General features: G+C 54.9%; 1 protein-coding gene across 3 annotated transcripts; it reads right to left on the reverse strand.

The window, feature by feature from the left end:
- Nucleotides 1–323: 323 nt before the first annotated feature.
- On the reverse strand, nt 324–27,739 carry EZH1 (enhancer of zeste 1 polycomb repressive complex 2 subunit). 3 transcript variants are annotated; one of them, XM_050934599.1, is made up of 20 exons: nt 27,662–27,739; nt 19,057–19,177; nt 18,337–18,465; nt 17,890–18,009; nt 14,852–14,972; nt 13,960–14,133; nt 13,103–13,205; nt 11,784–11,947; nt 10,779–10,870; nt 9,921–10,101; nt 9,148–9,344; nt 7,775–7,866; nt 7,180–7,220; nt 6,548–6,673; nt 4,344–4,522; nt 3,630–3,725; nt 2,771–2,852; nt 1,625–1,705; nt 1,230–1,314; nt 324–705 (listed from the first exon to the last, which is right to left on the reverse strand). In XM_050934599.1, the coding sequence occupies exons 2-20, from the start codon at nt 19,171–19,173 to the stop codon at nt 645–647; spliced, it is 2,241 nt and encodes a 746-aa protein (XP_050790556.1). In that variant the 5' UTR covers nt 19,174–19,177; nt 27,662–27,739; the 3' UTR covers nt 324–644. The 3 variants fall into 3 exon arrangements, with proteins under 3 accessions (XP_050790556.1, XP_050790555.1, XP_050790557.1); XM_050934598.1 differs by lacking the exon at nt 27,662–27,739 and adding an exon at nt 21,670–21,726; XM_050934600.1 differs by lacking the exons at nt 324–705; nt 2,771–2,852; nt 27,662–27,739 and adding an exon at nt 21,670–21,726.

Consider the following 27,739-nt stretch of genomic DNA (forward strand, 5'->3'; position numbering starts at 1 on the left):
GACAGACGCACACTCGGCTCCTCCTGGCACCATCGCATCGCGTCACCAGCGTGGCTCCTCACCCTGACGGACCCCTCCACACACGCTGTGCTGGGCAGCTCCCCCCTTTCGCTGAGGCCTCTGGAGCCACGCTGCAGGGAGGCGGGACTGACCATCGGTAAGGTCTGACCACGTGCTAGCAGCCTCGTCCCCAGCACTTCAGCATGGAAGGAAATCGAGAGGTAGCAAGAGACGCCCCAGGGATAAAAGCTCACTCCAATGGCTGCAGCAGGAGCAGAACATCAAGCATCCAATCCCTGCTCCCCGCATGCAGCAGGTCGCTCCATGGTCCCTTGGCTCCAGATGCAGCTGGTCGCTCAGGCAGGTTTAGAAACAGACTGAGCATTTCTCGGCCATGCCGCTTCCTTCCAGTCTCTGGAGCCCTCCCAGCCCAGGAGCGCCAGTGCCCACCTGCCCCGGAACCGAGCCAGGTTCCTGCTACCCCAGGCAGCATCTGACTCCTGCTCCTGCCCTGGGCTTTGCTCCCAGGCGTCTGGCTGGAACGAAGCACTCGGGACACACAGCAACGGGAACAGGGCAGCAGTGGAGAAGCATGGAATGAACACGGCATCAGGGCAGCCAGCAGGGGCCGTGCCCGCAGGGGGCTAGATGATATCCGTCTCCCTTTCTATGCCCACGTACTTCAGGGCATCAGCCTGGCTGTACCTGCAAGACAGGAACACTGGCACGTAGTCACTTTCCCAGCAGCCTCTCTACCACCAGCCAGTCTCTCTAGAGCAGTGGTCACCAACCCGTCAATCGCGATCTCCACCAAGACAGGCCTCCTGCCTGCCCCAGCCCCGATCCCCCTCCCAGAGCCAGCACCCCATGCCCCCTCCTGCACCCAAACTCCCGCCCAGAGCTTACACCCATCACCCCCCGCCCTAGACTCAGCCCAGATCCCCCTCCCACACTGCCAACCCCTCAGCCCCAGCCCAGACGCCCTCCCAAGCCCCAACTCCGTGCCTCGGCCCAGTGAAAGTGAGTGGGTGGGGAGAACGAATGACAGAGAAGGGGGGGAATGGAGTGAGTGGGGCAGGGCTTTGGGGAAGGGGCATGGCCTCAGGGAAGGGTAGATCCTGGGTTGCCCTTAAATTCAAAAAGTGATCTTGGGTGCAAAAAGGCTGGAGACCACTGCTCTAGAGATCGTCACACCACGCACCTGCGTGGCCAGGCCCCGCGGGGCTCACCTGTAATCAAAGAAGAGCTCCTCCCCAGCCTGGATGGCCCTCTTGGCAAAGATTCCTATCCGGTGGTCTCCGTTCACCATCACCACTGCGGCAGAGAAAGGGGTCAGGGCTCGGCTCCAGGCCAGGCTCTTCCCCAGCACCACGGGACTCGCCCGGGGGTCTGGCTGGCCAGCAGGCTCTGCCCCCACTGAGCAGCACGAGGGCCTGGCAGAGTGGAGAACCCAACTGCAGAGGAGTGCCTGAAAACCCAACACTCAGTCTTTCCTTTGGTGTTCAGCCCCCTCCAGAGCACACAGCCCCAGAGGATGCTTCCAAGAGGCTCAGGAGACCCTGCGTCACCCGGAGCGACAGTCAGGGATTCCCTGTCCGGCTGCGGCTGGGCGCAGAGCTCTCACCTTTGGCGTAGCAGTTGGGGTTCACAGAGTGGTTGGCAAAGCGGATTTTGTTTCCTTTGCGGGTGGCATCAACAACGAAATCTATTAGGAAAGGAAACCACAGAACCCTGAGATTCCCGGCAGACCAAGATCCCACAAGCTCCGGGGCTCGGCTCGGCCTCTCTCTCTCTCTCTCTCTCTCTCTCTCTCTCTCTCTCACACACACACACACACACACACACGCACGCACGCACGCTCCGGGGCTCGGCTCGGCCTCTCCCCCCCACCCCATTAACTCCGGGGCTCGGCTCGGCGTCTCCCCCCTCCTCCCCCCGGGGCTCGGCTCGGCGTCTCCCCCCGCGACTAGCTCCGGGGCTCGGCTCGGCGTCTCCCCCCGCGACTAGCTCCGGGGCTCGGCTCGGCGTCTCCCCCCGCGACTAGCTCTGGGGCTCAGCTCTGCGTCTCCCCCCGCGACTAGCTCTAGGGCTCAGCTCTGCGTCTCCCCCTGCGACTAGTCCAGGGCTTGGCTAGACTCAGCGAGTCAGGTAGCTCTGCCCCGGAGCCAGACCAGCACAATGGCCTCTGAACTCAGCTGCTCTTCAGAGCCGGGCACACAGAATCCTCCTGGGCTCTGGAGGCCTTTGCCGTAAGGAATTTATTCCTCATGAAAAGCCAGCTGGGGGCAGATCCCCAAGCTCACCTGAAGCCTGTTGTGGAGTCACGTCCCTTGCCTGCTCCTACGCGGATCCCAGCACCAGAGGGGCTGATTGCATTCGCTGCCTGTTTCTATAGCCCAGAGCCAAGCCATGAGCTCAGGAGGCAAATCCCTCTGGCCTGGCTGCCCTCCAGCCCTGCTTGGGGCTCACAGCTTTGCCTTTCTAAAGTTTGATTCTGTCCTCAAAACCACTGAGCAGAAACAGCCCCCACGCTGGCAAGTGCCAGGAGGTTACAGGGAGCTCAGACGGTGGCATCACAGAGCAGCCTGGCCCAGGACTGCAGAGGCAGGCGTCCAGCAGCTGTGGCAATGGGGAGACACAGTGCCTGGAGCAAGCCAGTGTCGAGCCTGGGAGACACCTCCAGGCACAGCTGCTGTCGGCTCCTCCCTCCCCCAGCCAGGCACTGCCCTGGGTGACGCTCAGGAAGCCAGGGCCCCCGCTGGGAAGTTACCGTTGTTGAGGTTGAAGAGAAAGCTGGACATGTACTTGTCATAGACCTTCCCCCGCCGGTCGGCCTCGTCCTGAGAAATAAGCTGGGAAATGGGCAGGCGTTACGCTGAGTGTCCCGGGGGACGGCGCTCTCCAGAGCCAGGGAACAGTCCCTCTGCATTGGGGCAGAGGCTGCTGGCTGGCCTGCTCAGGGAGAACCTCCCTCTGCTCCGCCGGCCAGCACGCGTATCGCAGCCTCCCTCTGGAGATGGCCGACCACATGGAACAAGGCCTGGCTCACACGCTACAGTCCTGCCGTGCCGGGCACTCACACGACGCCTCTTCCGAGGGGCCAAGTGCTTTCACCCACCGAGACAGGAGCAGCTTTCCATTTACAGCCCTTGGGCCAGAGCTGCAGAGGATACCGAGCACCCATAGCTCCCACCTATTTCAATGGGCCGCCACTCGGCCCCCGCCGCAGACCCGGCTCAGGCTGGACTCCTGAAAACTCGTTTCCCCTAACCAAGGCCATTTTCACCATCTTCGCCCAAGATCACCCAGTGAGTCTGGGCCAGGACCCAGCCCTTCTCCATCCCAACCCTTCCCCTTAGCCTTCGCTAGGCCCCTGGGGGGTTAACGGGTTTATTTATTTAAGCCTCACTCATTGTTATGTACCTTTGAGGGCGGGGAAAGCTGAGAAAAATCTTCCAGTGGTTTCCTCTGACTACGCACCACATGAACTGTGCCCCACAAACATGAGGGCAGGGACTGCTTGTGAACCAGTGCTGTGAAACCCATGGGGCTGCGGCCCCAAGAGCGGTAGCTACGCACGTCTGCGTCATCCCAGACCTGTGGGGACGGGCCGAGATGGCTTTACTAACCTCACCACAATATTCAGAGATAAATTCATTCTTCTGCACAGATTCCTTGATGAATGTCCCCCAGCCAGCGACATCTGATGGAGCCAGCAGCAAATGCTAGAGTGCAAGAGATTTCGGCTCAGTCTGCAGAGCTGCTGCCAGCAGTGTGCGCAATGGAAGGAAAGCACCTCGACATCATGCAGACAAGCCCAGAGCTCCCCCGGGAATTGGCTCCCCTGCCCCCTAGTGCTCATTTATGCATTGCTGGTATCACCGCTGCGTCCAGGAGCTTCGACTCATCATGCCAGGTGCTGCACGCTCAGGTGGACACAGTCCCAGCCTCAGGGAATTACCACCCAAACGACAAACGCCCCGGACAGGAGGCTACATGCTGTTACCGTGAGCAGCCGCCCCAGCGCCTTGCAGCTCCATTAGTTCTGGTGAACCCTGGCCTGTTTTCTAAGGATCTCACCCCTTCCCCTGAGTTCTGTTCCCTCCTGTGCTTCCTCAGGCAGCTCCTCTTCCCGGGACCTCTTCCTACTTCACTGTTAGTTCAAACCCTGCCTTTGAATCTGAAAACCCTTTGGGAGCCTAGGGAACAGCCCAGCCACCGCCCGCCCCCTTCAGCTCAGGCCTGATCTCTGGGGAGGCTGCGGCCAGTGGGGACAGAGCAGCAGGGGTGGATTTTCTCCAGCCAAGCTGCTCTGCACACTGGGGGAGGGGCACAGCAAATACCTTTTTGAGGCCCCGCTGGATGCTGCAGTTCTTACAGGAGACCACCTTGCAATCCCAGTGCTCCGACGCCCCGCAGGTCAGGCACAGGTCAGGGTCGCACTCGCGCACGGCCAGGTAGCATGGACACTGCTTGGTGTTGCACTGGGTCTTACAGCGGCAGCCCGGGAAGCGGTTCTGACCTGCAGAGAAACACCCAGTTTACACAGGTCAGGCTAGGGTAGCCCTGCTGGCCTCAAACCTCAGGGACACACCCCAGCTGGAGAGGCTGCTCAGCTGTGGTGTGGCCCGAAGAACCCCTCAGTGGATTCGCTCTCCCATCCCAGGCCTGACAAACTCTCTTCACCTAACCCGCTGCTTTCACAGCAGTTATTCCAAAGGGTGTGGGAGGTGTCCAATGACCGCTCATATCAGACTGAACCTCACTCATTGCGGGAGGTACCTCTGGGTGGTATGTCAGGGGCTGTGCACATGCTGAAAATCTGTCCCGAACACATGCTGTGGAGGCAGCGCTGACAAATGAGTTTGCTGCCAGGCATCGGATGCTGATTCACCTGCCTTGGTTCAGATGGACATCAACCATTCTAAGCCAAACACATGAAGCTACGTTTGCATCCCAAGTCAACAGGAAAGGAGCACACAGGAAACCAAGCAGTGGGCAAAGTTTTATCTGGGGGAGCACAGCCAAACGATGCACTTCAAATATTGGGAGGCAGAGTCAGCACCATCCCCCATCACTGAGGAAGCAGAAAGGCAAGCGCTGGGTCCTGACTATGTGAGGTGAGAACTTACTTCAGACCAGGAATTCAGATGGTTCAGGTTAAAATTCCAAGAGGCGTGTTATACTCACGTTTCCAATATTCACGAGTCTTTGAAACGCTGTTCTTTGTTAATAACCTGATCCTTGGATTTTATTTTAAATCCGTCTCAGTGCTGTGGTATTAGGTCAAATGTGAACCCTCAGCTGAATCAAACAAGCTGGTGCGTAGCTTGTTCCCTTGGGACTAGGGAACCTGGTAATTACTGACAGGGTTGGATACTACAGGAGGGGGTTTGGAGGATTTTGGGGACTGAGCGTATCAAGTGTTAACTTGCAAGGGCTGGCATAAGAACATAGTGGTCAGACCAAAGGTCCATCTAGCCCAGTGTCCTGTCTTCCAACAGCGGCCAATGCCAGGTGCCCCAGAGAGAATGAACAGAGCAGGGAATCACCAAGTGATCCTGGGGAGATTGTTTGGGGGTATCAGAGAACCAAAGGAATAGAAGAGACTGCAAGGGTTATCTAGTCTGACCCCCTGCCAAGACGCAGGACCATCCAAGAGAGGTGGCTAGCCAGGGAGTTGATCAATGAGAGTCACTTGGTGAGGCGGGGGGGGGGGGGGGGGGGGAGAGACACACACTGAGAAAGTATCCCCATATGCGGAGACAGGTCAGCCTGCCTTTGGCCAGAGCTGCCCTGCCAGCCCACTCAATGAGGGACTGGGGCTCTGCACCAGTAAACAAAGGACATGGTTTTCAGGTTTCTCAGCCGTAAGGAAGTAGAGACAGCACTGCAAAGGGAATAATGCAAGCCCCCCAGAGAGCACCACTGGCAGCAGCAGGCAGGCATGTTCCCTGCTCCCCTCTCCCCACCCCCCGGCAGCTCACTGGCAGTGCAAGAGAGCCAAGCTACACTGGGAAGTGTTTAGAGCACCCCAAGTTCTGCAAACAAAGGGGAGCATGAGCACAGCAGTATGTGGAGAGACCCCTGTGGCACAGCAGAACCCTGGGAGTGCATGAGAGCCAGAGACATTTCTCTTCCCTCTACCCACAGAGGGATTCCAAACGCAGATGACTGGCCCCAGGCGGGGCATGAGTATATACGCAGCGCTCTGGGAACAGAACTGTAGCACAGACGAGTGTCAGAGACGCGCTCAGCACGTCGAGCTGCTAGCAGCATAACAGGGGGCTGTGGGGCACTACTCACGAAGGTGCAGATGTGAGTTTCGCTATGGAAATGTCATTACCGCTGACAGCCCACGATTTACCACAGAACACACCACTTCCCCTGACCTGGGCAGACTGCTAGCCAGTCCTTGTGCGCTTAGATTCCAGCCACTCGGCATAAGCTGCCTGGAGCGGGAACGCGAGGGAGCCGCTGTAATGCCCCGTTAGCGCCTCTGTGCAGGTAGCAGGGTGACCGGCTTTGTGCCCAGCTGTGTCCTTACAGTCAGGATTGCACTGGCAGAACTTTTCACAGAAATTCTGAGTCATGATGCAGGGGCAGGAGCTGTCGCAAGGGTGGTCGGGGTGGTCGCAGGGCTGGTAGTTGTACACCTGGGTAGGTGAATTATCTACAAGAAGAAGAAGAGGGGAAATGCCATGGTTACAACCCATGCCCCGCAAACACCCATGGACGCACCAGGCTCTGGTGCATCAGAGCCTGTCATTTCCAGTTCTGCCAGCAGAGGGCAGGCAGCCCATAAGCATGCCCCTTGTGCTGCAAGCCTTAGGGACACTGCACCGGGATCACATGCACGTGATTCGTTTACTTTGCTCCTGATCAGCCCCCATCATCCCCCAGCACTTGCCTCCGCCTGGAAACGAGAGGGTGCCCGGAACGCTACTGCCGGGACGAGGTGGACGGAAAAGTCCCACCACAAGCGGATGGGAACTTCACAAGTTTCCCACATCAGCCAGACAAGGCGCAGCCAGGCAGCAACAGCACCAGCTCCTGTGGTTGCTGCTGGCCTGTCACTCGCAGCTCGAGCTGGCCGGCTGGAGAGACTCTCAGTGCTACACAGCGCCCTGATGCTTCTCAAACCCAGGCCCCCAGATCACAGCCAGTGCCGCACGGTACCTTTCTTCAGCTGGATCTTCCTGCAGTGCGCAGCCCACAGCCTGAAAGAGAAACACAGATGTGGGACTCGGGCGCCTAGCTGAGGAATGTCCAACAGCACGTCTGTGCCTGGGCGCTCGAGGCTTTGGAGAGGTGAGATTCCTTCGGCAGCCAGGCTGTCAGCTTCATGCACTAATAGCCACCAGCAACTGGTCACAGAGGCGCAGACAGAACAGAACCCGGCGTCTAGGAGAGATGCTCCTTCGGGCAAACCCTAGCGTCAGGCGAAACCCCACGGAAGACAACCAGCTCAGCAGGATGGATTAGAACAAGTGCATGAGAAGCTGGTTACAAGCCAACCATCTTCCAACCGGGCCTTGAGGGGACTGACTCTCACAGGCAGCTGTTCCTGCTAGCGCCATGGGTACCAGGGCCCACGGATACCACAGCAGCGGCAGGGAGAAGACCAGGGGCCAATTCCCAGCCATCAGCAGAAGCGGCTGTGAGAATGGGGAGCACGTGCAGATGTGGGGCAGAGGGTTAGCAGGAACACTGACAGGGTGCACAGAGGCTCTGGCTGCGTGTTAAGAACAAAACAAGCTTGCTGAGCACTTGCCTGTGCTTCCTTTTTTTCTTCTGGGACGGATTCATGAGCTCGCTGGTCGGCAGTTTCATTACAAGGGATTCTTTCACCGCAAACTGGAAGACCTGCGAAAGAGTCCAGCTCGTTCAAATCATACCCTGGAGGGCAAGCCCAGCTCCCACAGGCCAGGCGCCCGCCCCTGCCCTCACGGAGCCAGGGGAGATTGCTGCTGCTGTTCCTTTGGAAAGCAAACCCCTCCCTCTCGCCAAAACATTTCGCTGGGGACGATCAGCGGCACTAACCCTCGCAGCTCCAGCCTGATGGCAGGGCAGGGACAGCTGTGTGCAGTGACAGGCTGCAGCCATTTTCACCGTGTGGAGCGTATGTGCGTCCAGCAATGAACTTCATGTGCCTAGAGCTGAGTGATGGAAGCTCGTCCTCGTTCCCATGCTACTTTGCTCTGCCCCTGGTTCCACAAGCAGGTGTGAATGCAGCCCAGACAGAAGCGTGACAGCACGAGCACATGGAGTGGAATCCAGCACAGGGCCTGGGGTCCCTAATTCTTCAGATGGGAGGTGGGAAAATCCCCAAAGGGCAGCAATAGGGATTCCAGGCTGGGAGAACACACATGGAGCGACTTTGCAGGTGCTAAAGGGTGTGAGCAGCATTTTCAAAGGGCCTCCAAAAAACCCAGCCACAGCTTTCTGCACATAGGCAGGCTGGAGCCTGAGCTGCAGGCAGGGAGCCAGCAGGTACTTTTCTATGCACGGCCCTCTGAAAACCTGGCCTTGCCCAGGAAAGAGAAGAGTCAGGGGATCCAGGCCTTGGAAATCCCTGCGAGTTTACTCCGCAGCCAAAGGAAGCGGAGCACGCAGGCTGGGCTGAAACCAGAGCCAAGCAGTCAGGGCAGTGGGATGGTGGAGGCAGACTTAACAGTGTCATGACACTGGTTCCAGGCACCAAATCCGCAGCTCTGCAGAGAATCAGGAGCAGGCTAGTGGGTCGGAGGCAGGGGCAGAATCCAGGGCCTTGCGGTGCTCTCCTTAGGACAAGCAAAGTACTCTGCAGCAGCACCAGTGCAGGCTTCTCCCTCGAGACCGTGACTGGCACGTCAAACAGGAACGCTAGGTGTGCGGGACGCTACAGACCAAGGAGGCAGCTGGCATCCTCCGAGGCGGAGCAGAGGGAGTATCAGACCATGGCACTCCAAGGAAGCAATTCCTCAGGCACCAGCCACCCGCCCAGTCTGGGCGGATAAACAAGGCAGTTCCCTCACTAGGCCCCTCAAGGCGGGTTTCCTCTGGTCTCTGTGGCACAGAAGGCAAAGCTAGTGAGAGCACGGCTCCCAGGCTCCCTCCCCTCCCACCCCCACCCAGGAGCAGCCACGCAAGGATGCCAGGCCATACCTGCTTGCAGGTTTTCGTTCCCAGTAGCCTGGCTATCGAGCAGAAGTTGTTGAAGTAGGTGCCGTGGAGCACGCGGAAAAGCGACTCCTCGGCCCCCGTCCACTCGACGGGCTCCTGCGGTGCTTCCATCACAAAGAGCTGGGAGGAGGCAGGGCTGCCCTTCTGCTTGGTGGGGGTCTGGCTTCGGGAGTTGGCCTCTAACAAGACCCAGATGACAGGAAACAGCAGTCAGGGCAGCAAATACACAGACTCCCATGCTGGGGAGCCTGGGTCTGCCAGGAGCCAGCCCCTCACTCCCATGGCCCCGTCCCTATTCCTGCCTCCAATTCCTCCCACTCGTGGCAATCTTCCCAGCAGAGCTCCAGCCAGGGCCCAGCACCACCCCCTGCAGGTCTGTCTGTGCAGGGCAGCAGAGAATAACGTGAGCTGCTCCCGGTTCCATGACCCCCAGCAGCCTGAGCCCCAGACCAAGCCATGGGCACAGCCGGCAGGGCAGCACCCTACCCCCGAGCCCTCTCAGAGGAGGCCTGACTTGTGGTGGCCAGACACACAGAGCCGTGGATTGATGCATGGACAGAAGGGGACGCTCTGATGAGCCGTTTGCTCTTGATCCCCCTGCCTACAGGGCCAAACCAAGAAGTGGGAGGAGCCGGGCTACCCGGTGCAGCCAGGAAAACCTGCCTTGGCGACTCTCCAGTGCTGGCTCTGCAGCAGCCGAGTTACACGGAAGTGGGGAGAGTCCATGGAAATGCGGAGACTCCGAGGCATCATACCTGAGGAACTCGAGGCCCAGTCGTTGCCCGTGTCTCTGTCGCTGTCTCCCTCCCTCGTCTCAGCGACGGAGGAGGACGAGGGGTTGGAGCTGGAAGCACTGACCACATGGTGCCTACGGCGCCGCCGACCTGAGCATTTGGACCTGGGATTGTGCAGCACCGCAAACTCCTTGGCTCCCTCCTGCAATCAGACAGTGCATGGCACGAGAGCCACGCAAGGGACGCAGAGAGCTCTGTTCCACAGGCCCAGGGCTCTGCACTGCAGCAGGGCCCCTCAGCTCACCGGGGTGGGGCGGGGGGGGCACAGAGAGAGGTGCCTACAAACCCTGTCGGTGATGAGTCTGTGCAGTGAGATGCCTCCTCGTGAGCCTCTCACACTGTGACCTGCCCATCTCCACTGCCTTGTGCTGCCAGCAGCCCCCAGCCTCTCCTGCGGGGCAGTGCCCCTGCTATAAGTGCAGCATCAGCGAGAGGGTGAGCTCCCAGGGGCAAAGACCACATCCCCTTGTGTGCATGGTCCCCAGCCGGCTCATCTCATCTGCTGCCGAGCCATGTACTGCCTGCCAGTGACCCTGGGGGGGTTGGGGACTGGTCGCTGGATTTAGGGAACGCAGCTGGGTTATTTTAAATACAGTTTCCCATGCTGAGCACTGCACTGTTTTGTGGTACCAGCCAGCATCACAGGGCCTCGCCTGTTTGAGACTAGCTAACGCTCCATGGCTGGAGGTCTGTTAACATCAGTCTCAAGTGAGGACTTGTGCTCACCAACTCCTGTGTCTGACCTTGGAAGCCACTGGAACAGTACAAAGGCCCCAGCCAGCCCTGCAGATAAGGCAGGAGGGTATCCCAGAAACCTACCAGCCAGAGGAAACAGTCTGTCCCGCAGGGATCTGGCTCGATTTTGATCTCTCTGTTCTTCCGTTTATAGACATTAGGAGTCGCATGGAAAGCTGAAAAATACAAGCCACCTTCATCATGTTAGCACCAGGCACCTTCTGACTGAGAGGTTCATTTGTCCCCACAGTGGAGGAGGCAGCTGACAGCCCAGCGTGCACGGAGAAAGGTGCTGAAGTGCAATGCTGACCAGATACGATGGGCACTGACCGTGAGTCCTACGCTACCAGGGAACTTAACCACATCCCCTGGCCACCCCACGCTCACAAAGGAAGGAAACGTAGATCTGTGATGTTGGGACAGCCGAACACCTCCCAATTCCTGGAAAAGAGACTTAACAGGAAGTTTTACTTTTAACCTGACACACACACCAAAGCCTGGTCATATTCCAGTGTTTAGTAACAGAGTCTAGCTGCGGAGACTCCAGTAACTCCGCAGCGACCCCCAGGAATAGGAAAGCACCAGGTCTAACTGGCAAAGCAATGCTCACAAGGCTTTAGCAGGACAAGCTGGAGGAACTGGCCCAGCGACTCATTACGATAAAGCAGTAAAACGTGGGGGCAGGGGCAGACCACAGTGAGGTGTCAGCGTAACGTGTGTCAGGTCTGTGCTGTGCCATGTCTGCTGTGCACAACGGGGGGGGGCGCTTACACAGCAGGACTGGGACTCCCCACGTACTGCAGCTAAGCCTTCCGTCTATGGGGAAGATACAGACTCAAGGCCACTTTAACAATGCAAGTAGGTGCCCATCCACATTTTTGGGTGCCTGAATGCCTGTGTCAATCTGGCTCTCCAGGATTGCAACACTATATAGCGCACAGCACCAGGAAAAGACACAGGCACCTGCCCAGTATAATCTGGAGTGTGGGCAGCAGAATCATTGATGTGGGGCAAGGTAAAGAAAGGGGTGGAAATGGTGGAACAGATGCCAGAACCTCCAGGTGAGTTTCCAGCTGAGTCTGAACTTACGATGCAGAAAACAGTCATATTTGAAGCACCGCCTGCAGAAGAGCGTATGGAAGGAATGCAGGGACTGCTCCCGCTGGACTGACTTTGCACATGGCCCATCAATGTTTGGAGTGCACTGGGGGGGCAGCACGTTCGGATCAGACTGTTCAGTAAGTTCCCTGTACCTGTTTTAAGAGAAACCATGCATGGACACACTGCTCTAGTTTGCAACCAGCCGCTCGGCTCTGCGCGCTGATCAGCTCGCTACAACAGGGCTGAGTTCAGGGTGTTGAAACAATCAGAACTTCGGTTTTCTTCTAGCAAGCTCCCATTAGGCTACTCTCATTCTGTTCCCCGGAAGACTTTGTACAGTGTTTCCCCATCTCCCGCAGAGACCGTTTGTGACAGACAAGGCAATTTATTGCAATATCCTGGGAGACTTTATTGAATTAAGTTTATGCATCTTTGGGATCCTCTGTATGAAATTAATGCTTTATGGGCCAGGATTGTACGAAAGCTCTCCAGAGGGCAGATGTGAGGCCTAGGGGCTCAATGGACTATATTGAACAATGGGCCAGACAAGCATGGACTCTTGCAACAGTGTGAAGTGGTTTTCCTGGGGAAACAGCTAGTGGGAGGTAAATGCAAATTCCCCACCTCTGGTTATGCCAAACCCCAGCCTTTGGAAGCTACACTCTGAGGGGTGGGCCATTGTCTGCTGACGTGCTCACCTGTGACGTGAGGCCAAGCCACATGAACTATTCATGGTTGTTCTGGTTCTGAAAATGAGACTTGTAACCCTGGGGAAAACCCAGCTGTGAGTTTTGAAGGACTGACACTACCAGAGCCCAAGGTTGGAGTTGGTGTGACCTCTAGTAAGCTTTAGCCTGTGTCTAGTTCTTTTATTGTTTTTAGCATGTCTTCTCTGCAACACTTTCACCTTAAGAATAAATGTGCTTACTTATAAAGAGTGTGGGAATTTGTAACTGTGGCAATTACGATGCTCACTGCCTCCCAAGAGAAAGCAAAACATGGGTGCTGGCCTTTTAGGCAGTCTGGCTTGCCGGGGAGGATTTCATAGCACAGGCAGGGAACTGTGCAGCCTGGGAAAAACCATCAGGAGGAAGACAGAGAGAGACATGGGTCTCTGTCTAAGAGAGGTGACGGCTGAGGAGCCAGGAGCCTAGTGTATGTGCCCCAGAGAGACCACGGAAGGGGAATGCAGGTGCAGATTCGGGTTTACTGCATCAGTCCGACTGGCATACTATTATTTGCTGAAGTTTCTTTGTTAAAAACTGGAACTGATTCTGCTAGACAGCTTAACCAGTGATGTCGCCTACCGCTCTTTCATGTCTTCCGGGAAGCCGTTCTCAGGAAACATTGAAGAAATAGCACTGAAGATCATGTCATTTGGGAACTGCTTCTTTGGACACTTTTTGTTACCTAAACCAAAATGACAGAAGACTCCTGAGTTAAGCAGGACTCGAAAGCGCCTTTCCCTGTTAGGGGTCGAGTTACTCCAGGGATGCTTTGGATCCCATTTTAAAAAGCAGCGAGATGATCACACAGTTATCCAACAGAGAATCCTTCCTCAGTCCAACAGCTAGGATAAGGAACATGCCGTTCCAATGGTGCCCCTTCTACCTACCAGCAACGCCATCAGCGAGACTCAATGATGAGTCATAAGGGAAAAATTACTAATTGGTGCTGCAAGGAGACTGAGTGCACGAAAACCCTTCCCCAGATGCCAGAGGGGATTTAGAGAAACAAGACTCTGCTTGGACTCAGGTTTTACTCTTGGATGTTTCACACCCAGACTAAAATATGCGCAAGAAGATGTGTCAGCTGCAGTTCCAGGCCCTTACACACAATACTTTGGAGTCTCTGCAGCTGACAGAGAGATTCTCTGCTACCGGTATCGCTCAGAGCGCCACATACAGCAGTCCGAGATGAAATCCACCACTAAAGCTTCCTGCAATTACACAGCACACCTGAAAATCCCCCTGTTCGAGCTTCCTCCCACTGAAACCCACCCCAAGGAAACACTCCGGCTAGCATTCCACGGGGAGCAAGGACAGGCCACGGAGCTTTCACTACCCTTATTAGCAATCAGCACGATGAGCGCAGGAGGGCACAGTGACTGCTGGGGACGATGGAGGCCACCAGACACTGTGCCAGCTTCTGCTGCCAAACCCACCTTCCATTGTGGTTCGCTTTCTTTTTCTTGTGACTGGCAGCTCCTCCTTCCCATCCTCCTGTTTACCCTCAGAGTCATTGAGCCCTTCCTCTTCCTCATCCGAGTACTGATTCAGAGCCTCAACAAGCTCAAGGAACACTGCGTCGCTGATAAGGACGGACCCTGTTATCATCTCTAAAACACAGAAATATCAGCTGCTTCGTGGGCATGCTGCAATTTTCCAGCCTGGGGTTTGGTGGCAAGCTTAAGTCAGCCCCGGGACAGACTGCTAGTTAGGAACAGCGCTTTCATGACAGGACTTTGCCAAGGCAGAGTGTGTTGGGGAGGTGGGAAAGATGTTGACTGTGCACCACTCTTTGTGACACCTGGCAGCCAACACATGGAGCAACAGAGCCATCCCCTCTTGCCAGCCGAGTAGTAATTGCTATAGACACAGACACGTACTAATAAGCCATTTGGGGCATGGGATGGAAGCCAGCTTTTCAATGTCTCCTACCTCCAGGCAGGGCCTCGTGAGGGGCCAGGCAGCTCGGTGGGAAACTGCGTGGGCTTTTCACCACTGAAGAACTGGATTCAAGTCCTGGCTCAGGTCACAAGTGAAGGAAGTCTGCTGGTCTCATCCTAACCCTTAATGGATATCTGCCATCATTACACAAACGGCAGTGAGAGGCCCAGGGCTGGACCTGCCCGATGCCTTGGCAGAGCTGAGGGTAGGGAGACAGGACCAGGCCAGCAGAGCACTCTTGCTTTACATGCTCCCTATTCTAGGGGACCCTCCGCAGAGGCTGGTTATTGCTACTGCTCTTTGCCTCCTCAGCGGCTCAGAAAGCCCAGCCACACACCCTGCTTGCAAGCCGTTCAGACATGCAGAGCAGCCCTCTGCCCAGATTACCTTCCTCGCCGTGAACTTTCCCGTCGTAGTTATTAATTAGCTCTTCAATGAAGGTTTCATCTTCCTCCTTCACCTCATCTCCCATGTAGGGGATATTACACAGCACAGTCTCATCCTCCACCTGCAACAGGTCAGGCAGCAAGCACTCACTGACAGCCCGTCAGAGGGCAGCCTCGTGGCTGCTCCTTCCCGTTCACACACGGTTCTGCAAAGACTCGCTCTTCCCAGACTTCACTGCTACTCTGCACACTGTGAGGTGCTCTGTTTATAACACACCCCCTGCCACAACAGAAGGGTTGTGTCTCCAGGGCCCAGAGACATTCAGAGACACAGGAGAGAGCTGAGCAAGTGGTCAAATCAGTATCAGAGGGCTCATGAGCAGGGCAGAACTGGGTTGGCACACAACGAAGAGCACACAGTAACTCATCCCTGTCTGAAGTACAGCGCACACTAGAGGAGCATGCTCTCCTTACACACAGCTGGGACAAAGGCACTGGGAATACTCCAGTGCTACACTCGGTTCTCAGACGTTCTGACAACTGACATCCCTCCGTTCTGCCATCGCTGCTCCCCACTGGCCGTAGTGAGTTACTGCAGCAGGCAGATCTGAATACTCTTGCAGCAAGCCAACGGCCAGTAGGAAATAGCTGCAGATTGACGTTTAATAAATAATAATAATAAAAATTTCATAAATTGGAGATATACCTATCTCCTAGAACTGGAAGGGACCTTGAGTCCAGCCCCCTGCCTTCACTAACAGGACCAAGTACTGATTTTTGCCCCAGATCCCTAAGTGGCCCCCTCAAGGATTGAACTCACAACCCTGGGTTTAGCAGGCCAATGCTCAAAACACTGAGCTATCCCTTCCCACTAAACAATTTTAACCAATAAGATCACAGTATTAATGCTGTGCCAGAAAGCATATTTTAATCATTCTGTGCCACCCTGTTCTCTCAACAGCAGCGCCATTGGGGGGTCAGACACAAAGGTAGGTGCTGCCTAACTTATTTGTTGAATATTTAATTATTTTAAACTAGGGCTGTCAAGTGATTAAAAAAGTTAATCGCAATTAATCGCACTGTTAAACAGTAACAGAATGCCATTTATTTAAATATTTTTGATGTTTTCTACACTTTAAAATATATTGATTTCAATTACAACATAGAATACAAAGTGTACAGTGCTCACTTTATATTTATTTTTATTACAAATATTTGCACTGTACAAAAACAAATAAATAGTATTTTTCAATTCACCTAATACAAGTACTGCAATCTCTTTATCATGAAAGTGCAACTTACAAAGGTAGAATTAGATAAAAAAATGGATTTAAAAATAAAACAAACAATGTAAAACTTTAGAGCCTACAAGTCCATTCAGTCCTATTTCTTGTTCAGCCAATCGCTCAGACATAGAAGTTTGTTTACATCTGCAGGAGATACTGCTGCCTGTTTCTTGTTTACAAAGTCACCTGAAAGTGAGAATAGGCATTCACATGGCACTGTTGTAGCCGGCTTTGCAACATATTTACGTGTCAGATGCGCTAAAAGATTCATATGTCCCTTCATGCTTCAACCACCATTCCAGGGGGATGCGTGTCTCTGCTGATGCCAGGTTCTGCTTGATAACAATCGAGAGCAAAGAGGACCAATGCATGTTCATTTTCACCGTCTGAGTCAGATGCCACCAGCATTTTCTTTTTTGGTGGTTCGGGTTCTGTAATTTCTGCATCAAAGTGTTGTTCTTTTAAGACTTCTAAAAGCATGCTCCACACTTCGTCCCTCTCAGATTTTGGAAGGCACTTCAGATTCTTAAACCTTGGGTCAAGTGCTGTAGTTATCTTTAGAAATCTCACATTGGTACCATCTTTGTGTTTTGTCAAATCTGCAGTGAAAGTGTTCTTAAAATGAACATGTGCTGGGTCACCATCTGAGACTGCTATAATGTGAAATATATGGCAGAATGCAGGAAAAACAGAACAGGAGACACACAGTTCTTCCACAAGGAGTTCAGTCACAAATTTAATTGACGCATTTTTTTTTTTATGACAGGTTTCAGAGTAGCCCACGAAAGCTTATGCTCAAATAAATTTCGTAGTCTCAAAGGTGCCACAAGTACTCCTATTTTTTTAACGAGCATCATCAGCATGGAAGCATGTCCTCTGGAATGATGGCCGAAGCATGAAGGGGCATACGAATGTTTAGCGTACCTGGCACGTAAGTACCTTGCAATGCTCGCTACAACAGTGAGAACAGGCGTTTGCTTGGCAGTTTCAGGTGACATTGTAAATAAGAAGCAGGCAGCATTATCTCCCATAAATGTAAACTAACTTGTTTGTTTGAGCGATTGGTTGAAGTAGAACCGAGTAGACTTGTAGGCTCTAAAGTTTTACATTGTTTTGGTTTGGAGTGCAGTTATGTAACCAAAAAAAAAAAATAAATCTACATTTGTAAGTTACACTTTCACAATAAAGAGATTGCTCAGTACTTGTATAAGGTGGACTGAAAAATACTGTTTCTTTTGTTTATCATTTTTACAGTGCAAATATTTGCAATAAAAATAATATAAAATGATCACTGTACACTTTGTAATAGAAATTAATATTTGAAAATGTAGAAAAATATTTAATAAATTTAAATTGATATTCTGTTGTTTAATAGTGAAATCAATCACAATTAATTTTTTTAAATCAATTTGTTAGTTAATCACGTGAGTTAACTCTGATTAATCAACAGCCCTATTTCAAACAGAAAATTCCAGTTTAAAAAAAAATAAATCAGCCACTAAATTCAGGCACTGAACCCTGCAAAGGCAGCAGTCAGGCTTGGCTGGTCCTCAAGATTTCAGGGGAACTGGCGAGCCAGCTCTGCTATTGGGGATACAGCATAATGCGAGATGAAAACATTCCCTTCCAATGTCTCGGGAGCAGCGGCAGACTCAAAGGGAGCAGGCTGAGGAAGGTATCTGCAACCTCAAACATGTAGGGATGACGCATTAATCGTCTCAAAAGTCTCACACCACAATGCACTCTCACCTACCATGAAATTCTGCTGAAGAGGGGACCAGGAATACATAATAGGCACCAACGCTACTGTGTTTAGGGACCTCATGAAGATGGTCTGGTTTGGGAATCCAGGGAAATTGCTCTCGACGGTACACTGGAGAACAAGCAAACACAGGGACAGTAAGGAGAGGGCAGCTCAGACACAGTGACTGCAGGGCAGAAACATACATTTGATCCCGCCCCACGGGTACAGCTACTGATCTGCTGAAAATTACAGTCACTCACAGTCTTCCCTGGACATTAGCCACAGGGTTTTCTTTTTGCCTCTATTTCTGCAGCCTGGGGAGAGTACAAGGCACGGTAAGAGACTGACCCGCAGGGAGCAGAGAAAGGTACAGCCCTCTTCAGCCTTCCCTGCAAAGTCCTGGGTTGTAATCAGCTCGTGTAGCTGCCCTGCCATTTCCACCTCATTCTCCTGTACCTGTTTCAGGAAAGGGTGCCCAGTGCCAGGCTTCATTAACGGGACTGGCTGAACTCGAAGCTTCTTCCAGTCTTCATTCAGAATTTGAGTTTTTTCTTGAACCTTTGCAAAATTGGCCACAAACAGAGCCTGAAATTAGAAAGAGAAGTGCTTACAATCCTCCAAGCAAGTTTAGACTCAGATTGCTGAAATCCCTGCTGGGAATGTGTGACACACAGCAGGCTGTAGAGTCAACACAGCGGCCACTTTCAGCAAAGGCAAGGAAGGATATTATTCCCATTTTACAGACAGGGAACTGAGCTTCAGAGGGTCTAAGTGACTTGCCCAAGGTCATACTGAAAGTCTGTGGCGGAGCAGGGCCCTGAAGCTAGACTCTCCAGTCCCAGGCTAGTGCCCTGATCACCAGATCACTCTGTCACAAGGAATACCCAAGAAAGATTTTCTACACCCCACACAGACACTGAACACGGTCTAGTCTAACAGCAGAATGTGAACAATTAAAAAAACTCCACAGATTATAAAGCCTGAAGGGTCCATTCCCATGGCTCTTCTCTGAACCCTTTCCAATTTTTAAACATACTTCATGAATTACAGACACCAGAACTAGACACAGTGTTCCAGCAGCCGTCACAACAGAGCCAAACACATGTACTCTCCCTACTCCTAGTTGATATTCCCCTGCTTATACATACGAGGATTGGCCCCAGAAAATACATCTACCTTGGCTCCCATGTTTGCCTGAAACCTCTTGAGTTGCCGAAGACGCATATATTCAGACTTGACTTTCCTTTTCCAGTAAATAATGCACTTAGACGTTGGCGGAGTTGACATTTCCATTTTCCTGAAAAACATAACACAAAGGTAGCACCCACACGCCGGAGCACTTCTTCACAAACAAAAGGCGTTGCCTAACAAAAACAGTGTGCTGCGATTCTCAGTGCATCACCAAGTTTATCGGGCAAAAAAAAGTAACTGCATGCGCAGGCCACACTGGTTCTGTTTGTTTATGGAATAATTATGGTGCAAACTGTACCGAAGAGGGCACTGGGTGCTCAGGACAGAGCATTCATTGGCAGGGGTATCACCTATCTGTGCCCCTAGGACGGCTGGTCCCAACAGCATGAGCCTGGGTGACTTCCTTTTTGACTAAATATTCCACGCAGCTCCTCTGTTCCGTTTGCCCCGGGCAGTAACAGACTGAAGGCAAAGGTGACGCTGGCTTCATTATACACAGACTGGAATCACCACTTGTGCCTCCAAGGTGACCCTCCTAGATCAGCTGGGATCTTCCCCCCCCAGCACATTCCTCACAGTACAGAGCAGGCCACAAGTCTTTGCTTCTCCTCCTCAGGAGCGCACAGCAAAGGGTTATTTATTAAAGATGCCAAACGTTCTCTGAAGCAGCAAAAAATCAAAACTATGAGCCAATCGCACACAACAAGAAGAGGCTCCGGGGCTGTTCCCGGGGACTGCAGGGTTACAAAACATACTTCTGCAGGGTTAAACTTCCTTAAAGTTCACCCAGTGCCAACTATGCACATTTCCTCTGGACCTAGTCTTAGGGGTGGGAGACACGATCACAACATGCATGTGACAAACCTGGCTGCAGGACTGTGAATAAATCAGCTCTGCTATCTAATGGAAGAAGAGTGGGGCGGGAGGGTCTCTCTCTCTCTGTAACACACACACACAATATAGCAACACTGTAGGAGGCTCTGATCTCATGAAACTATAGGTGCAAGCCTGATTGTCCCAGGGAGTCAGGTTAGCCTTTGGAGGGAGTTACAGTCCATTCCGGTTCATTATTTAACTCTTCTGTTTGCATTATTGTTGCTCCAGTTCACCCAAGAGCCTGGAGACATAGGCAGGGATCTGATCCCCTCACTTCCAAGCAGACCCACTTCCCATTGTAACAGTATGGAAGTCTTTGGACAATTAGGATTCTGAGGCATACAAGTAGGTTTTCAGGATTATACTTCTGTTTTCATTTATCTGCTGGGATTTAACTGTCTGATTCCCCTTGGGGTACAGTTTCAAAGTTATAGTTCCCCAGCATTCAAACATCTCTTTTACAGGAGGTAATAACATTCAAACCTAAGAAACCAGACCCCCTCAGAAGCACCCTGGGCAGCTTCCCTGCTGCCTGGAATAAGCCTCCTGTGAGTGATGGGGTTAAAATAAACTACACGGCACAAACCACAGAGTTAGGCCGAGAAAAACATGTTCAGAGGGGCATTTAACTGTAATTAAGAGTCAGCAGCAGCGTCAGCCACAAGCACAGTGGGGCATTATGTGCGTCTGTGACAGTGGGGAGCATCATTTGGCTTCAGCCCATGTTCTAGCCCCAGTAAGTCAGGGAGCGAAGGAACAATGTCAAAAGCAGAATGGACACCTATTACTCAGACACACATTTTAGTTACAGATTCCAAATAAAGGAAATACGACTGGTGATGGTGCCGCCCTGTTAGCTGGAGGCAAAACAATGGCACGCAGCAATCTGACCCCGCAACTCAGCAACTTCCCAATACCCCCTCATTTGCAGACACCCCCTATTCTGCAACCCACTACCCCAAGCCTCACATCACAGACATCTTAAACAAACTCCACAGATGAACCCCAAACCAATCTGCCCCACACCACATACCTGCCTGTCCCAATGCTCCCCACACCCAGGGGCTCCCCAACCCCCTCTCCCACAGGGTGGTCAACCCATATACCTGCTCCCCACACTGCAGGAGACCCCAGCACAGAGCGCCAGCCCCAGACACCCCCCCCCGGCCCACGCCCCTCCCCCCAGGCCCGGGCCAGCCCCAGACACCCCCCGGCCCACGCCCCTCCCCCCAGGAGGGGACCAGCCCCAGACACCCTCCCAGTAGGGGACCAGCCCCAGAGCCCCCTCCACCCACGCCCCTCCCCCCAGGAGGGGACCAGCTCCAGACACCCCCCCCAGCAGGGGACCAGCCCCAGAGCCCCCTCCACCCACGCCCCTCCCCCCAGGCCTGGGTCAGCCCCAGAGCCCCCCCGCCCACGCCCCTCCCCCCAGGAGGGGACCAGCCCCAGACACCCCCCAAGCAGGGGACCAGCCCCAGAGCCCCCCGCCCACGCCCCTCCCCCCAGGACCAGGCCAGCCCCAGAGCCCCCCCCCCCCGCCCACGCCCCTCCCCCCAGCAGGGGACCAGCCCCAGAGCCCCACGCCCCTCCCCCAGGACCAGGCCAGCCCCAGAGCCCCCCCCCGCCCACGCCCCTCCCCCCAGCAGGGGACCAGCCCCAGAGCCCCCCCGCCCCTCCCCCAGGACCAGGCCAGCCCCAGAGCCCCCCGACCCCGTTACTCACGCCTCATCCATCGCGCTCAGGTGACCTAGAGGCCGCAGCGCCCCCGCCTGCTCTGCGCCTGCGCCAACCAGTTCGCCCCGCCCCCGCCGCTCACATGCCCTGCCCCCTCCCAGGAGGCTCCTCCCCTCAGAGCGTGTCCGCGCTCAGAGCCCTGCCCACTTCCTAAAGCCCCGCCCACAAGACTGCCGCAATCCAGGGCGCCGCCCACGTGACGAGACCGCGCCCCCTGCAGCGAACGCCGTAGTCTCAACGGCTCGGGCTGTACCAAGCGAGGGGAGGGGGGGAGTGATCTTACCGCTCGGACTGGGAGGGGCGCATGGGCTGTACCACTGCGGGCAGGACCCCTGGAAAACATCAGAAACAATCCCCGCAGTGCCCCGGCCCCGGCCTCAGCGTCTGCCAGAGCCGGTCCTAAGCCGCTAGATACCGGCCCGGGGGAGAGAACCCAGGCGTCCCGGCTCCCACCCCCCCCGGGGAGAGAACCCAGGCGTCCCGGCTCCCCCCCCCCGGGGGATAGAACCCAGGCGTCCCGGCTCCCACCCCCCCCCCCCCCGGGGATAGAACCCAGGCGTCCCGGCTCCCACCCCGCCCCCCGGGGATAGAACCCAGGCGTCCCGGCTCCCACCCCGCCCCCCGGGGAGAGAACCCCGGCGTCCCGGCTCCCCCCCCCCCCGGGGGAGAGAACCCAGGCGTCCCGGCTCCCACCCCGCCCCCCGGGGAGAGAACCCAGGCGTCCCGGCTCCCCCCCCCCGGGGGGAGAGAACCCAGGCGTCCCGGCTCCTAGTCCCGCCCGGGGATAGAACCCAGGCGTCCCGGCTCCTAGTCCCCCCCGGGGATAGAACCCAGGCGTCCCGGCTCCCCTCCCCCCGGGGGAGAGAACCCAGGCGTCCCGGCTCCCCCCCCCCCCCCCCCGGGGAGAGAACCCAGGCGTCCCGGCTCCCACCCCCCCCCCCCCGGGGGAGAGAACCCAGGCATCCTGGCTCCTACCCCCCCCCCGGGATAGAACCCAGGCGTCCTGGCTCCTAGTCCTCCCCGGGGATAGAAACCAGGCGTCCCGGCTCCTAGTCCCCCCCGGGGATAGAACCCAGGCGTCCCGGCTCCCCTCCCCCCGGGGGAGAGAACCCAGGCGTCCCGGCTCCCACCCCCCCCCCCGGGGAGAGAACCCAGGCGTCCCGGCTCCCCCCCCCCCCCCCGGGGGAGAGAACCCAGGCATCCTGGCTCCTACCCCCCCCCCGGGATAGAACCCAGGCGTCCTGGCTCCTAGTCCTCCCCGGGGAGAGAACCCAGGCGTCCCGGCTCCTCCCCCCTGGGGGAGAGAACCCAGGCGTCCCGGCTCCCACCCCCCCTCCCGGGGATAGAACCCAGGCATCCTGGCTCCTACCCCCCCCCGGGATAGAACCCAGGCGTCCTGGCTCCTTCCCCCCCCCCCGGGGATACAACTCAGGCGTCCCGGCTCCCACCCCCCAAGGATAGAACCCAGGAGTCCCGGCTCCCGCCCCACCCCCCTGGAGGATAGAACCCAGGATTCCCGGCTCCCACTAGAACCCAGGCTTCCCGGTTCCCCCTCTACTCCACCCCCCGGGGAAAGAACCTAGGCGTCCCGGCTCCTACCCCACCCCCACCAGGGGATAGAACCCAGGAGTCCCGGCTCCCATCCCCCGGGGGATAGAACCCAGGCGTTCCGGCTCCCATCCCACCCCCTGCCCGGGGGATAAAACCCAGACGTCCTGGCTCCCCTCCACTCCACCCTCCGGGGAAAGAACCCAGGTGTCCCGGCTCCCACCCCACCCCCAGAGGGATAGAACCCAGGAGTCCCAGCTCCGACCCCCACTGCGGGAAAGAACCCAGGAGTCCTGGCTCCCTGCTATAACCCATCTCAAAGTCCCAACCTTGCTGATGACCCACATGGGGTCAGTTAGGTTCCACGTGATTACATTTCTGTATTTTTTTTTTAATTTGCAAATTACATACAAATAGTACGTTAATAGATTGTTACGCTGGCAAAGCCGAACACTCACACATTCGGAAATGCCAGAATTCAAGATTGCTTGTGCAATCTTACCTCGGCCCCCATGTGCAGTGTAATTCTTGTTACAGCCTTTAATGACATGATCATACATTATTTTTTCCAGAGCTTGACTTTGCAGCTTTAGTGGGCTTTGAAGCTAGTTATTGGGGATGTAATAGGGTATGGCCAGCCTCAAACCATGCAGAGGACAGGTTTCCAGGACAGGTTTTGTGGAACTAATGGGAGCCGTAGGAAATATAGTTTAGATTTTAGAAACCCTGGTTTGGGTGACTTCGGTAAATGATTTCCAGTCTGCGGGGCAGTTTCTATGGGCCTGGCAATGACCTGCCTGGAAGATTCACAGGTGAAGGACTTGCTCTTGTTTTTAAGTCCTGTAGAGCAAGTTCTTGTTGAGACAAAGAAGGGATTTAAAGCCTTTCCTGGTTGCTGGCTCTGTGAGAGATAGACAGTCTCCTGACGTTATGGTAACACCAAATGCTTGGATTTACTCCAGTGACAACATGCACCTTTGTTAGAGTTCACTCTGGCCCCTGTGGAGGATGGAGCTCATCTTGTTTTCTCATGTGTGCTGCTGCCCTTCTGGTTGGTAGCATTAGAGGGCACGTTACACCAACTTCTTCCTGGCTTCCTCTGAGGGTGACCAGATGTCCCGATTTTATAGGGACAGTCCTGATTTTTTAGTCTTTTTCTTATATAAGCTCCTATTACCCCCGATTTTTCACACTTGCTTCTGGTCACTGTCACGGAGTCCCCGGGCAATGCTCTGGAGCTGCTCCCCACAAAGCCAGTCAGGACTTTGGGGAGCCTCCTCTCCCTCGGAGCAGACTTGTTCAGGGCAAGAAGCTCACATGTCTTCACCTCCTGGGTCTCTCCTTGGAGTGTTCAGCATCCTCTGGCCCTCCGTGCACTTCCCACAGCGAGCCCACCCCAGCGGGGTCCTGGGGAAACCACCGGATCCTGCCCCCCCACTTTGCAGTCAGATGTGACTCTCAGCCAGCCAGTAACACAGAGGTTTATTCGATGACAGGAACAGGATCTAAAACAGAGCTTGTAGATACAGCGAACCGAACCCCTCGGCCGGGTCCATTCTGGGGGGCAGTGAGCCAGACCCCCACGTCTGCCCTCAGTCAGCTCCAGCCTAACAACCCCTTCCAGCCCCTCCTCTCTGCTCAGCTCCTTTCCCGGGCCAGGAGGTCACCTGATCCCTTTGTCTCCAACACCTTCAGCTGGCACCTTTGCAGAGAAGGGGCCCAGGACATCAGTTGCTAGGAGACAGAGTGTCAGGCATTTAGGTGCACTGGCCCTTTGCTCTGCCAGATACTTAAGAACTGCCATGGGGACACTGAGGCACCAACACAGTATTCAGAGAAAACACCAAGAACATTCCCAGTTCGTCACAGTCACCCTACTTCCTCTTGGCTTCCAGGTGCTGCCTTTCTTCAACAAAGCACGATGTGGCTTGTGCTCTGGCTATCTGAGAGACTCCTCTAATTAGGAGCCAGATCAGCCAGGACACTCAAGCGAACAGCCCCCAGAATCAAGCATCTGGGCGCTGGATGCAGGTTGTTCTGGTGGTTGTCAGGCTTGGCTCTGGAGTGCACTTCCTCCAGGGGTCTGACAAAGCCGAGTTTGTTGATCTTTCAGGCATGGTCAAGGGCCCATCTGTTTCCTTTGGCTTGTGTGGGAGGGGCGGAAGGGTTGGCCAGGCTGCTGTGTCAGGGATTCTTTTCCTGATAGGTTTTTGTTCCTAAGCTTCTATACTGCATGTTGCCCTCGTGCCTGGAGATGGGGTATTGGGAGCATCCGACACACACAGTAATAACTATGCCAGGAAAAGGAATCGCACATCACATCCGCTTACTCTCACCCCAGCCCTTCACATGTCAAGCCAGAGTCACAGCTCAGCTTCTGGGAATGCAGATAGGCTGACCAGATCGGGACAGTCCCCATTTTGGGGCTTTTTCTTAGATAGGCTCCTATTACCCCTCACCCCCATCCCGATTTTTCACATTTACTGTCTGATCACCCTAAATGCAGCTGAAGGCCGACCCCTCCTCTCCATACTCCTCATTCTGCTCCTTGTTAACTGCAACCTTTGCCCAGCAGAAGCTGGATATTGTACCAGGATCACTCCTGGCCTGTGTTGCACTGATCTGTGTATTTCAAGACCCCTGTGGCCTCTGCTCAGCACTCAACATGCACCTGACACATGCTAAGCTTTCCCCAAACCTAACCCACAGGGCTGCAGCAGGACATACGTCATGCCTAGGCCTCATGCTGGGCCTTGCCTGGGATGAAGGTCTGGGGGGTACCAAGGCCTTGTGCTGGCCCTGCCCAGGGGTGAATTTCCCTCAGATTAGGAGGTGAGAGAACTGGGCACTGGGGAAGGGTGTCAGCCAGTCAGTTGCTGGGAAGCCAGAACTGCCCTTCTCACCTGGATCTCGCAGGGGGAAGTCAGGAACCGTCTCAAGTTTTGTAATCTGCCATTAAGAGAGTCCTACTGGGAAACCTGAGCAGCCAGCGCTGAGCAAGAAGACAGGAAGATTTCATCCTGGAGGAGCCTGACCCCCACGCAGAGTAATAATCCTCTCCCTTTCATTGCAGAAACACTACACTCGGTTTGCTTTGGGGTTGGGTTTCCAGCCGGGCTGAACAAATGCTGATTAGCATCAGCTCATGTTGCTCTCCCAGGGAAACAGGAATTATTTGTGCTACGGTATCTCCAACAAAAATCTCCCCTTGTTTATATTTTGCTTTATCTTTATTGGCTTCAAAGCCCTGTTTTTCTTATGACCAGTTTGATATGGCTGAACAGGGGGAATGTTTGTGCCCCTTAGCACGTTCACGCTGCGAGAACTAGGCACAGCACTATTCATGCTGCCCTTGCTCCGGGCTGTAATGCCCTCGCAGCTCCCCGAAGTCAATGGGAGCTTCTGCCTTGACTTCACTGGGGACAGGAGTAAGATTCTCGTGTATCCCAGAGCCCTGCTAGCTCACAGACCTGCAGCATGCAGGGGCAGGGGGTTGGAGCCCTCCCATAAACCAAACAAACCTACAGGCTCTAGCTGTTCCTGAGGCCCCCAGCCTGGCCGGTGCCTAGTGACTTGTTATCACATCTGTTCCTCCTGGGAGAGAGCTCTGCATATAAATCAGACCCTAGCTCCCTATTCTACCAGCAGCAGGGATCTAAATGAGAACTGACTCAAGATTAAAGAGTTGGCGCAGCCTGAGCAAGCAGCTAAACACAGCTGCTGAAAGGGAAACAAAGGAATTGTGACTCCCAGCCAGAGGCCACCCCTGTATTCCAAAACCATCGGAGCTGCAGCCGCCTGCAAGGGTGCCCCTGGCTTTGGTGGTGGTGCCAGGGGGCCTCTGGACAGGATCCCCTGGCTGGGGAAGCACCAACATGCATGTGGAGCCTTCTGGGGAATTCCGTGGGGTGAGAGGAGCTCTTTGTGCTACCCTGGGCTGAGACAAAACCTCTTGTGCAGGGCAGGGAGTCCCAATGTCCCCCACCCTTCTCATCTCAGGGGTTCGTTGTGCTTGGAAATGTACCATAACAGCTATTCTGGACTGAGCCCTCGTGTGGACACCCTTATTCCAGAATAGCTCCGTTAGTAAATCCCCAAGTGTGGACAGGTTCTCCGTGCAAGTGATCAGAGAGCAGGCGGGGAGGGGTGCTGGAGGGAAACGGAGAGATCATTAGCGGCATTGTGTTTGCAGGGCCTCCCGGGGCTTGGTGCACGGCTGGTTAGAACCTCAAAGATAAGAATGAGGCTATGGGATCCTTGTCCAGTGTGGGGTGCAGGCTCAGAGCGGCTCCAGCACCTCTGCCATGAATGGGAGCACAGAGCAGGAAGCAAGGAACCGCTGCTGGGGCTGGGACAGGCTGGCTGCACTGGCTGGCTATGGCTTTTGTCATGAGCTGAGCAGGAGGCTGGGCTGGGGCTTGGATTAACCAACCTTTGCAAGAACGGCTCCACGGTTCCTCTTTGGCCCAGCAAGCGGTGAGAGCACAGGAAGCGCTGTGTGTGTGTGCGG

The sequence above is a fragment of the Gopherus flavomarginatus genome, chromosome 25 (genome assembly GCF_025201925.1).
Source record: "Gopherus flavomarginatus isolate rGopFla2 chromosome 25, rGopFla2.mat.asm, whole genome shotgun sequence".
Classification (NCBI taxonomy): domain Eukaryota; kingdom Metazoa; phylum Chordata; order Testudines; family Testudinidae; genus Gopherus; species Gopherus flavomarginatus.

Excerpts from the sequence above, each read along its gene's own strand:
- EZH1 (XM_050934598.1), bottom strand. Across the intron at positions 4,523-6,547 it reads CTGCCAGTGCAATCCTGACT|GTCAGAACCGCTTCCCGGGC; the intron begins GTAAGGACACAG and ends GTTTCTCTGCAG. Across the intron at positions 2,853-3,629 it reads TCTCTGAATATTGTGGTGAG|CTTATTTCTCAGGACGAGGC; the intron begins GTTAGTAAAGCC and ends CCCATTTCCCAG.